Source organism: Salmo trutta, chromosome 38 (assembly GCF_901001165.1).
Source record: "Salmo trutta chromosome 38, fSalTru1.1, whole genome shotgun sequence".
Lineage (NCBI taxonomy): Eukaryota > Metazoa > Chordata > Actinopteri > Salmoniformes > Salmonidae > Salmo > Salmo trutta.
The window spans coordinates 11120431-11133447 of record NC_042994.1 but is presented as its reverse complement, the minus strand read 5'-3'; the positions used below and the strand labels follow the sequence as shown (position 1 = coordinate 11133447).

The following is a 13017-nucleotide window of genomic DNA, read 5'->3' as shown; positions in this document are numbered from 1 at the left end:
CTTCCCGCTCCAGCCAGGCGACAACCGTGGCGGTGAGCTTTGCTCCGCAAGAGTCTTTAGACTAGGACCCTGCCGCTACCCCCACCCCCCACCAGCATGCCGCGGCCACACCGGCATTGTTCCAGCTCAGCAACTTGGTTAGCCGACCTTGGGCCCTCCTGCCTCCCCTGCCCCAACACATAGACAACATAATTACAGGAATGTGTCTCTGTTTGGACTGACCAAGAGAGAGGGACTGAGAGATGGAGATAAAGGGTGCATGGACACAGAGAGAAAGGCAGAATGGGAAAAGGACCCTTCTGCATAATCACCCGTCCCCCTCTCTTACTGGTTTAATGGAATATCCCGGCCGGCAGACTGTAGACAGGGATTAACCCTCTCCTGGCCTGCCCTCCCCCGGGTCTGACACTGCAGGGATGATATGGGAGTTTTGTACGCAACTGCAACGACCCCCATTTAGAGATCTGCATTAGTGTTAAAGAGATCAGATTTGTTGCTCTCTGTTTCGGGTTATTACAATGCATCACACACAGCGTAACTCATTCCCTGGCTTGAGTGCATTGGATTGCACTAAATAAAGAGCCGTCCTCTCAGCCGTATGCAATGAGGTGGAGGCGGAGGAGGAGAAAGCTGTGAGTGCCTTGTGGGAGGAATCTCAAATGGTGCAGCACTTTGGCAGCCATCCACCTAGCAGCATCTATATCACAGGGACTGTTTCTGTATGATCAGTTTTTGGAGGTCAGGGGGAGAGTGAGAGAAAAGGGAAAATAAATCCCGGCTCTGAACCAGAGGCAACCGGCCTTTTTATGATGCGTAATCATTATGATGGTAATGCTTTAATCTCAGTGCCTGTAGCAGCAAACTGAAGGTCAACCTTATCATTAGGCTACTTTGATACGGACCAGCAATGATCTTCGTTCTCTCATTCCCTCTACGCCACCTGTATGTATCCTTTCACATCTTCACTGTCCTTCCACCACCATACAAGCCAAGGTCATGCTTTACTCTTTGTGCTTAGTCACTGTCCACTAAGCAGTTCACACTCCTTTTCAACCCCACAAGGGAGAGGGGAAATTGCTTTCTGATTGCTTCAACATCATTAGTGAATAGTGATCTTAGTGATTCCCTGTGGGGCACTGAAGGGATTTGTTAGCTCTTTCTCATTTCATGACGGCTGACTGGTCCACAATTGTTTCAGATGGTTTCTCTTTACCTGGCAAACCTGTACTATTAAGTGTTTGGGAAAAAAACGTGATATCAAATCATGGTGTCTTCAGATTCCCGTTTTTCACACCGAATTATATTATCTTTCTCCTGCAGACGTACTCTGGCCTCTTCTGTGTGGTGATAAACCCCTACAAGTACCTGCCCATCTACTCCGAGAACATCATAGAGATGTACAGGGGGAAGAAGAGACACGAGATGCCCCCTCACATCTACGCCATCTCAGAGTCCGCCTACAGATGCATGCTCCAAGGTAGGTCTCAATTGGTTATGGTTTATCCCTCCCTTTACCGCAACCATCAATGTCAATGGACAAAATATGTGCATATGTTTGCTACACAGAGAAATTGTATGAATGATCTGAATCAGTCTACTGGAACCAGAAAGTCAAAGCTAACCGGTTGTTTTGGGATTAAGGCTGTTGTTGAGAGGCAGTCAACCGGTAGGTACAGTACATACTGATAAAAGGACAGGCTTGTCTCTACTGTGGCAGGTGCACTTATCTCCCAGGTCTGTGATGTTAAGTGGAGCCTGATTGGATCATTTGTCATGTTAATTGTACAATGTCAGTTCCCATAGGGCTAGATGTTGTTGTTGTGTTTCAATTTAAACTGTTGCTAGGGGATGAACAGGTATTGGGCCTTTATGTCATAATTTTAGTTTTGTCGTTTTGTTTGGGGGGGGGGGCTTCTGTAAATTGTCGAAATGTTACCTTTCCCCCTGTTGCATTTGGCAGGGCATCTCCGTTAGCTCTACTGTTACAATACTCAAGGCTTTCGCTCTCAAGTTACCGAACCAAAACAAGCCACGTGTCGCCATCACCAACGCTCATAAAAGTTGTTTAACAGTCGCCCTGTGATTTACGGGATTACCACTCAATTTCAACAACTTTAGGGCCATTCATTTCACTAGAAGGCTTAATTGAAACCATCAGCTGAAACATTGTTTGTTGCATACTAAAGTCGCCCCCAATTATTTTGATGTAGTGCACTGGCCAACTCTGTATTATGTAGTAGTTGCCCTAAATTCATGCAAGCATCTCGAGCATTATGGTATCAAATGGCACGCATTGAGGAAAAAGGGCTCTGTGGAAACAGTCCAAAGGAGCTGGTCTTATTTCTATGTTCATATTTCCACCTCCAGAGATAAATTAAGTTTGCCAGCAATGTCTAGAATGTGGGGAGCACAGTGGAAAGGGGAAGTGAAGGATGACTGGGTTTTTTTCCATGAAGTGCTGATACCTCAGAACTATGCACTTCTCAGCACCACTATGGGCTATAAGCACCAATGGGTCTAAATCTCAGCTTGAGAACCCAAAGCCTTTAGTCACTGCAGAGAGAATCCACTTCAGACCTCTTCAGATTGCCAGAGGCTTTGACTTTGTCTCTGGCATGGTCAAAGTATGTTGATACACCGCAAGTGTTGGGTGAAGAAAAACATACACCAAAAGCTTTATTAGAATTGCATCTGATTCCATAACACAAGAAGGGTGAATCTATGTGACACAAGTAGATTCACAATCCTGTATGTGATTTTAAATCCAGCTTGTAATAGACTTCATCCCATTTTGGTTGGTTTTTACTCAACTGTAAATCTACCAGGGGTTCGTGATGAGGGAGAACTTATCTCCTGCAGCGTCTACTAGCCTATAGGTTCTGCCCAGCAGGAGAAGCCTGCATAACCTTCTATTCCTCACATCAGTGGAAAAATAGTGAAAGGCAGAATTGATTTACAAGGAGCTGCTTAAAGAAAGCACCCATTTCTCTATCTCTCTCCATCATTCCAGTGCCAGTAACCTATTGCTTCTTTCAAACCACATGCTCCATCTTTTTCCATTGCTTTACCCTCTAATTGCCAAGGTTCTTGGCTTTCTCTGAACAGCTCTGTTTTATCTTTGAATTTATTAATCACATTTTTTGTCTGTTGATATTTGGTTTATTTAATGTATTTTGTATCTTATACTCCCAAGTAGAAATAGCCACATTATCTGTCCTGTCCCAGACACCCGTTATCTGTCCTGTCCCAGACACCTGACTAAACCAACATCATTCCAGGCAGCAAACAATCCTTCCCAGTCCCCGTTTCTCTCCCACTCTAATTTATCCAGAGTTTTTACACCAGCGTGTGTTTGTGTTTGCGCAGCTCCTCTTGACCTCTTAACTCTTTTTCTGGATCTTGGGGCGAGGGGCAGCTCCCTAGCGATACTATCACGGGACAAACTCTGGATGTCCATAGGGCTGTGCTATTGGTGTGGAGGCCCATCATGGAGCATCATCCCATGACTGTCACAACAACAGACATCATAGAGAGATGTCTGAGAGATGTCTCTCTTTCCCTCTGCCTGATATAGCTGGGAGGCACACCAGGCTGGGAGCTGTGACTGGGACCAGACCAGTGAGATCAGAGAGGGTGACCTGCATTTGGCAGCACAATGGGACCTTTTGTCTCTGTGACGAGGGCTTGTCCGTCCAGTGGGGGTCGGTTGTGACGAGTTGGGCAGTCCTGTCATCCAGGCCCTGCCTGGTGTCAGTTTAGACAAGGAGGAAGCTCCCTCTCAGTGTGGAAAATGTGTGCATTGACACCTCAAGTAGTGTCCTCTGTGAAGAATCTCTTCAAAGACACTGGTTGGATGTACTGGTAATGTAGTGGTAATTCCACTATCGGACACGGCATGTGCATGCAAATACATAGTGCTTCCCCAATCATACTTTAGTTATGAGCCCTACTTGTCCCATGACCCAGTGAGTTTCTCCCATTACCCCCTTCACACCCTCCAGCTTTCTCACACCTTGAGCATCTGCATGGATGTAGCGGTGGGGTGCAGGGACTGGAGACTTGGACTCGGAGTAAGTACCATTTCAAATCCAAATCATTTCTTTGTTTTCGCCTCATTTCACCCATTTAAATGAGGCATCGGTTTCTACCAATAACCATTTTGGAAATGAAAGGATACCTCGCAGGACCTGAAGTTCCTATGAACTTTTATGCAGGCTTGTCACAGTGGTAGTCATCGCCAGTATAGTCATCATGGCTAACCAGCTAACCAGCGGTTTGGCTCAACAGGACGTTTGTAGGTTGGAGATTAGCAGATGCCAGCTGCTGCTCTGCCCCTGAGCAGGTCTATAACCTGATTCAGTTCAGTGATTATGCGCTGGTACCCTGTACTGATTGTATGAAAATATCGCTGGATCACTGCATAGTGTTATGGATATCATCACGGCATTATCTCAGTGCCATGATTTCATCCCTAAATGTTGTGATAGTGATGATAGTATCACATGTCCCTTTGGACATTGAAATTCAAATTTAGCCACGAGGAACAGGCATTTGCTTCATGTCATGTATTGCGTTAAGTATACTTAACATGAACAATGCACATTGGTCAACATTTCTGCAACTGTGCCAGATTTAGCCAGCCGGATAATTTTCATCTGTCGTCCCCGGGCAGTTTATCTTCACAGTTTGTAGGCCTCACATCTTCATCCAAGGAAGTCAACTTCCAGACAGTCAAATCAAGTTATTGGCTAAAAGATGTCTAAACCTTTCCAGGGGCCAGTCATTATCCCAGCATTTCTGAGATGCCAGCCAATTGCCAGATGGAGGGTTAAATGAGGTGTAACGTTACAAAGCCCTGGTTGTGTAATTAGGCCTCCCCCCACCACAACTAGACCCACACATCTGCCATGAATTACTTCTCCAGATACTTTCCATAATCTCCCTCGTTGCTCTGGACTGATGGCGTCCAGTCAGTTACAAGGGGCTAATTTGAACATTTCTGGAACGTGTCGTTAAGAAATGCGAAGCGCTGATGTTCTCTTGAATGAAACCATGTGTTGGTTGAGAGAAGAAACACCCATGTCAGCATGGGGATTTCAAGAGTGGACTGAACTCGCATCAACGGCAACACAGTTGTCCAACAGCAAGGCTTTGTGAGATTGAAGGGAAGAATGGCCTCTGTAAGGACTCTCCCTTGTGTTTGGATAGGCCATTAGGTCCCCTCAAGGCAGATCTATATTGGCCTCATAAGCTTTGAGCAATAAGCCTACATTTGTCTCATGGGAACCCTCTCTGTCACTAAATGAACTCATGTCTTTGATAATAGTCTCAAAGATAACGAAATGTTAAGTAAATGGTGTGGAGGAAAATTTCCGTGGATGGAGACCTCATGTACAATGTACGGTCTAGACTCAAAGCGATTGTGGGTGTGTTATTACGATGTAGGCCTCGTGTGTACACTCTGGGACCCGCTGCATCCCTTGACCCACTTGGTACCAATAAGACCTGTAATGGTTTTTATGGCCAACGTTCTTTTGAAAAGAATCCAAGGCTTTGTGGCTAGCCCGCCTCGTCCATCCTGTGAGTACTAGAACACACTGAGTACACACAGAGATTGTTGTTAGTCTATTGAAAAAGAGACCTGCTACATTTTTTAAGGAATTCCAAGTAGAGCCAAGAAAACACATTCACCTGCAGGGAATTTTTACCCTGAATATCAGCAGATTCCGCACTCCTCTGATGTTTCCAGCTGCCAAACATGGGAATGATGTCCCTGGAGACACTCTGCAGTCTGAGCACCTAAACGACCGTGCCCTCCAGACACAGCAGAGGTCTAGCTGTTTCTTTAGCCTCCCCTGAGATCCACGGCAGGCCCGGCAATACTGCAGCACACAGCTATTTTCCCTAGAGATATAATACGAGCGTGGTTGATGTCATAAACCTATAAAGTTCTGGAATATGCTGACAATGATCCATTTCTATGGCCCTTCCCCTCTAGGGTTTTTAAAACAGCTGGCATTAAGCCAGTGGAGCCAAATGCTCCACCATCACTATGCCAACGCTCCACCATTTATTATACCAACGCTACTTTGTACCACATTGAAGAAGCTAGAGAATATCAATTACCCTTGTTTCTTGCAGTGACCAAACCTCTCTGCTGGCCATTACAGTTCAATGGCAAGGAATGCAGGGGTGGCCATTGGGCTGCTGTATATCCTCTGGGTGAATAAAGAATAAATCATTGTCTGTAGAGGTGGGAGGAGGCTAAGAGGACTCCTAATGGGCCTGGGAGGAACGAAGCCAAACAGGACACTGAGAGGGCAAGACCTGCTGATTACCGTTTCCTTTTCTGTCCGGGGCAGGGTGAGACTGACTGCAGCTATAGCCAAGTCATCCCTTTTCTGTTGTGTTTTTGGTTTTTGGTTCTGTAGTGACAGTTCGAGGATAGCGAGAGAGGAATGACGTTAGAACATTGAGGAATGCGTTTGATCTCACCCGTGGAATTCAGCCTCGGTCAGGCCTGGATTGAACGATACAAGGGATGGGAAATGTAATCTCTGTCTAAGTGACCCTCTCAACGTTCCATGGTGTCCAAAGTGTTCAGTATGCTACATGTGCTTCTCCCTTTGAAACACCTTTCATGTTTCCTCTTGAATTTAATTTATTACAACATCTTGGCTCAGGAATACAATGGCTTCAGATCAGGGGCCCCAGGTCTGCGTTCTCCCCTTTGTTTTGGCCTTGGTTTGGACTGAGCCCTGGTCGCTAGAGGAATGTGGTCTCCCGTGCTCTAAGGGGGCCTTTCTGACGGTCTGGCAGGTGGTCTTGTGGCTGGCCTCTCTCCGGGAAGCTGTCGATGAGATCATAATCAGTCCCTCAGTTTGTGTGACTAATGAAAAATTACTTCAAACCACTACCCGCCAAATTCCTGCACGGTGCGTTTGGTCGCCCGACTCGGGACAGCTGGTTCTGTTTCTCAGCCAGGCCTGAGCCACATTGGCTGTCCACTCATCTGAAGAAAATACACAATGTGCCGTGCTCACAGTGAGAATTCCTCTCTGTGTTGTCACCCAGCATGGATTGGTTTTTGGCAGAGCTAGCATACAGTAAATGACCCTGTTCAATGTCCTCAGGGCCTTGGTAAGCTCTTAATAATGGGCTACTTTTTTGTCATCAGACTTTCAACTGCTGGGTTTTTCAGTCCGTCTCACGATAGGGGAAAAGATATTGAACGTCTCTATTACTTTACCAGAATGGCAGGTGTGTTTTACCTTGCATTATACCCCATGATCGAAGTATTCTAAAAATTGAAGTAGGACAAGGCCTCAGGCTCTGGCTTAATTGAGATTCCCTTCCCTTACTTTCTGTCACTCCTCATCACTCCCTCTGTCCTTGCTGTGGCAGCTGTAGTCCAGTAGTACACAACCTGTCTCCTGTAATTTATCTCACTCCTGAGGTAAATATTAAACACAGATTTCCTAAATGTGTACTGTACCAGGTGCCTTGGTCTGGGTCACGTAAACAACACACACTGAATAAATGTCCAGATGTCTGGGGCTGTCTAACTTCTCAAAATGATGAATCTGCCTAGCTAGCCTAGCCTATCACATTTCCCTTCTAAGGACCCATTTCTCAGGAAAGATCCACGTTGGAAATGGGAAACTAGATTTGCTGGGTCTGTCTATTTTTTTAATTTTCCATCTGTAAGTTGATGTTGGTGGCTGAGGACCAACTCCTGGTTCTGCCCATATCAGGAGCCCTGCCACTGCTGTATAATGGCCCCATATCAGAAGCCCTGCCACTGCTGTTTAATGGCCCCATATCAGAAGCCCTGCCACTGCTGTTTAGTGGCCCCATATCAGAAGCCCTGCCACTGCTGTTTAATGGCCCCATATCAGAAGCCCTGCCACTGCTGTTTAATGGCCCCATATCAGAAGCCCTGCCACTGCTGTTTAGTGGCTCGATATCAGAAGCCCTGCCACTGCTGTTTAGTGGCTCGATATCAGAAGCCCTGACACTGCTGTTTAATGGCCCCATAGCAGAAGCCCTGCCACTGCTGTTTAATGGCCCTATAGCAGAAGCCCTGCCGCTGCTGTTTAATGGCCCGATAGCAGAAGCCCTGCCACTGCTGTTTAATGGCCCCATATCAGAAGCCCTGCCCCTGCTGTTTAATGGCCCCATATCAGAAGCCCTGCCGCTGCAGTTTAATGGCCCCATATCCGAAGTTCTGCCACTGCTGTTTAATAGCCCGATAGCAGAAGCCCTGCCACTGCTGTTTAATGGCCCCATAGCAGAAGCCCTGCTACTGCTGTTTAATGGCCCCATAGCAGAAGCCCTGCCACTGCTGTTTAATGGCCCCATAGCAGAAGCCCTGCCACTGCTGTTTAATGGCCCCATATCAGAAGCCCTGCCGCTGCAGTTTAATGGCCCCATATCCGAAGCCCTGCCACTGCTGTTTAATGGCCCCATATCAGAAGCCCTGCTACTGCTGTTTAGTGGCCCCATAGCAGAAGCCCTGCTACTGCTGTTTAGTGGCCCCATAGCAGAAGCCCTGCCACTGCGGTTTAATGGATGTTTCAGGGGCCAGGGGCTTTGCCTCTTAGACCTCATTCACAAGCAGGCACTCCACAGTGTTTGTTTTTGTGAGTGTTATCTTGACTGCTTTAAGCACAGATGACGGCTAACAGAGACCAGGCACAGAGGAACAGTCCAAAACCCTCTATTGACCGCCTGCCAGCTGTTTGCTGTCGAAGACAGCTTTGCAGGCTGTGAATGCCTCTTGACCAATCATAATGCCTTGCCGGAAGTAACTGTTTTATAATGAGATGGTAACAGAAAGGGGGAGAGGATTGGTGCATGCAGGCTATGTCAGAGAGAACATACACAGTGTACAAAACATTAGAAACATCTTCCTAATATTGAGTTCCCCCCTTTTGCCCTCAGAACAGCCTCAATTCGTTGGGGCATGGACTCTACAATGTGTCGAAAGCGTTCCACAGGGATGCTGGCCCATGTTGACTCCAATGCTTCCCACAGTTGTGTCAAGTTGGCTGTATGTCCTTTGGGTGGTGGACCATTCTTAATGCACACAGGAAAACGTTGAGCGTGAAAAACCCAGCAGCATTGCAGTTCTTGACACACTCAAACCGGTGCACCTGGCACCTACGACCATACCCCGTTCAAAGGCATGTAAATCTTTTGTCTTGCCCATTCACCCTCTGAATGGCACACATTCACAATCTGTCTTAATTGTCTCAAGGCTTAAAAATCCTTCTTTCACCTTTCTCCTCCCCTTCATCTACACTGATTTAAAGTGGATTTAACAAGTGACATCAATAAGGGATTATAGCTTTCACCTGGATTCACCTGGTCAGTCTATGTCATTGAAAGTGTAATATTTTGTACAAATAGTGTAAATACAGTATAATCTGACTAGACCCTTAAGCACTGCTGGAGTCCTGCCCGATGTACAGGCTTATAACTGCTCCTGAGGTGTTATACTAACAAACTGACCACTCTAATGCTTTAATGGGGATAGCATTTCCATACCTCTCCACACATTGTAGACTGCAAAATTGGCCAATTCCAGCAATCCTTCGCTTCCCTGCTTGCTGAATTACAGTCAAACTGTCAACAAAGTTTTAGGATGTTGGACCTGGTCCTTCTGAATGTACAGGCCAGGGCAACAAAACCCACATCTCATTTTATTGTGGAAAGGCTGTAAACACCAAATGTTCCTCAGTCAGTCAAATGGATAGAGCAGTCCATACATGGTCAGTACAGGTGTTTTCTGTATATGGCCAGGGATTTGTCCATACATGGTCAGTACAGGTGTTCTTCTTATATGGCCAGGTATTTGTCCATACATGGTCAGTACAGGTGTTTTCTGTATATGGCCAGGGATTTGTCCATACATGGTCAGTACAGGTGTTCTTCGTACATGGCCAGGTATTTGTCCATAAATGGTCAGTACAGGTGTCGTCCATCCATACAGTAGATGTGAACGAGAGGCTTGCCTTCTGCCTTAGAGTCTAGAGTGAAGCCGAAATCACAGACGCCTGTCAACGGCGTGAAAATTTGTGTGCGAGAGTAGCGAGCGTCAATTCACATACACTGTCTTCCCTGTGGCTCAGTTGGTAGAGCATGGTGTTTGCAACACCAGGGTTGTGGGTTCGATTCCCACGGGGGTCCAGTATGGAGAAAAAAAAAATGTATGAAATGTATGCATGCACTACTGTAAGTTGCTCTGGATAAGAGCGTCTGCTAAATGACTAGAAATATAGAATCACTGTATAGCGTATGCCAATGAAAATCCATAATAACCAGTTATCTATGTTCCCTACGAAGCCCCTGAGAGTTATTGTTCTGAGTTCCTTAGATGTCCTACGGGAGCCACCTGTGCTAAACCCGAGTCGTTTATAAACAACCAAGTCTTTCTTGTTCTTCTACGTAAGCGATCCTCAAGGTTTCCAGCCGTAGCCTGCTTAGGCTATATGCCTATGATATCAACACAGGTAGGCTGCGACCTTAGCTTACGGCCCAATACATTTTCAACTACATCTTTAGTCTTCTTAGCATAGAGGAATTGTAATGATCTTCCCTAATTCTTTTCTACAAATGACCCCATGCAATCTATCTGCTTATTTTACCAGATTTGCTCCTCGTAGACGCGAGAAAAATCGACTTGCTTGCTAATTTGACGCGCTATGATGCTGTTGACACTCGCGGCACATCTGTTTTCTCTCACTCATATGCATTCTATTTCCAGCATGAGCACACTTTTCGTTAGAATTGAGCTTGAGGCTCGTGGCTGGCAGGGATGTGAACTGGTATGTGTGGAATGAGTCCGGTCACTGCATTAATCCAGCAGGGGGGGATCTGAAGGGGGGGGGTAATGGGGAAGCAGTTTGCCCACAGTCCACAGTGTGTGAGAGGCCCTATTCCCCCTGTCTCGTGGCCGGTTGGAACTTCCCCTGGAGGAGCCAGGCCAACCAACAATGATCTTCATTTTGCTCTGGTTTGGACTCTGGTATCTGCTGACTGACATACTACTGCTCACCACACAACACTTGGATGACGCCTTTATTTGTTTCAGAGTGCATCTGCTATAAGTTATCAGTGCTCAGAGTTCATTTTGAGACATTTCCTCTCTCTTTTTTCTTAGACTGATGAAAACTAGACTATCCTCAATTAAAGCTACAGACCACCAGTTTGTCTTCATTATCCACCACGGCCCAGTGGATGTGTTGTACCTCTATTTATATCAAACTGGTTTCTGAGGTCTTCCTCCTTCAAAGCCACTTTGTTAACAGCAAAAGCGACCACTGGAGCTGGGCTTTCTGAAGCGAGTGTTTCCACTCCATTGCCTCTCCTTAATGCCGGCATTAGCCTTCAATAGCGGAGGCTGGCCCAGGCCCAGCGTGCGACAGGCTCACAATGAGCTCACTGTCTGTGGGCTGAGATCAGCTCCCTCTGCCCCCCTCTGCTCTTCTCTCCCTCGTCCTATCCTCCCTTGTCTCCCCTCCGTCGCAAACGCCACACGCAGAGCCACTGTGCCCAAGATGTCCTCCAATTTTTGACTTTGTCACAGGTTTGAAAGATGGTGACGTGTGTTTTGTTTTTGTTGTGTATGGTCTGTGGAGGAGCTCAAGTGGAGCCATCCATCCAAGCCTGGTGGTTAACTTGTTAATTAGGCTGTAAATTATTAAGTAATTGTTCTATTATTTTGAGCATTAATAACAAAACTTTGGTACTGCCTTTTTCCCTCCCATGAGACAGTCCATTACTAAAGAATTGGCCAAACACTGTACAACTGAATAGGTTTTTAAATCATTTTTATTCTCTCTTCAAATATTTTAACAACCAATCCTATCCTATTCCGTGGAGAAGCCTCTTGAAGCCATCCAAAATAATCAAGTCATGTGAAGCTGGAAAGAACACTACCAATCATGTGAATCCCACACAACGGTTCTCATGACTAGGCTATAAAACAGTGTTACAGAAATAACAGCTCTGCTTGGTTCCCCATCTGCCCACAATGGCTTCTACCCCTCAAATAGTCATCAGAGTTTTAAGATCTTGGAGAGGTTGTTGAGGTCGATACATTGGCATGAATGAATGGAATTCGAGAACGTCCTCTTGACTCGATTATATTCTTCCCGCGTCTGCAGCTGGCCAGATAAAGGGAGAGATGTTTCCACAGCAGCCTTGCTGTCTGGGCTGTGTTTGCGTCTGAAAGAGATAGGGGTTTTGAATGTAAAGGGAGACACAGGAAGGATGAGATAATGGTGTGTGTGCGTGCTTCTCAGTACGGCCATGCGTAGAGCAGCGGATGATGACATCATACCATGAAATGCCTGTAAATCCTTGTGCATCAGTGAGAATGTGTCAAGCCAGGAAGAACCTCCTCAAATCAAGGAAGCTGCACTGTCCCTGATGAGCCATCCAGCTGTGCCTGAGTCCCCCCCACCCTGTTTTCCTCAGGCATCCCTTCCTACAGAACAATCCATCTAGCTCTGGCCTCTCTCCTCTCTCCAGTTCACTCTTTCAAACGAGCTCTCTCCCTCCATCAGAAGACCGGGCCAGGACTGCCTCTCTGTGACAATACTGAGCCAAATTAGAATACTTACGGCTACTGTAGCGAAGGACATTAGCATTTTGTAAGAGTTTGTGCGCGCAGCGTCTCATGGTTGAATGATCGCCATCCTACCACCACAAGTGTTATTTTATTGATGTATATCGTGTTAGCTGTGCTGGGCAGGAATCGCAAATGAGCTCATCCAGGACAGAAATTGAATCCGAACTTTCCTCCTGAAGGCCAGGTCAAGACAAAGCCTCACCTTCAGGGAAATTTAGCAACTAATCAGGTATCATCCCATCCTCTGATGCCTTTTAAAAGGTATTAGTCTATTGCACAGGCATGTGTCGTTACCGTATCCAGGGGTGTGAAAGACCTTAATATCCGAGAGAGAGAGCGAGAGAGACTGACTTCCAGTGACTCAGGAAGAGGTCATGGGA

At 46.3% G+C, this 13017-nt stretch overlaps 1 protein-coding gene across 7 annotated transcripts in view; it reads left to right on the top strand.

Moving 5' to 3' along the window:
* LOC115178517 (myosin-10-like) overlaps positions 1–13017 on the top strand; it is a 100895-nt gene that overhangs the window by 22851 nt on the left and 65027 nt on the right. For all 7 annotated transcript variants that reach the window (XM_029739746.1, XM_029739745.1, XM_029739742.1 and 4 more), the window contains exon 3: positions 1321–1477. In XM_029739746.1, the coding sequence (XP_029595606.1) occupies positions 1321–1477 (157 nt within the window). The remainder of the gene's footprint in view (positions 1–1320; positions 1478–13017) is intronic.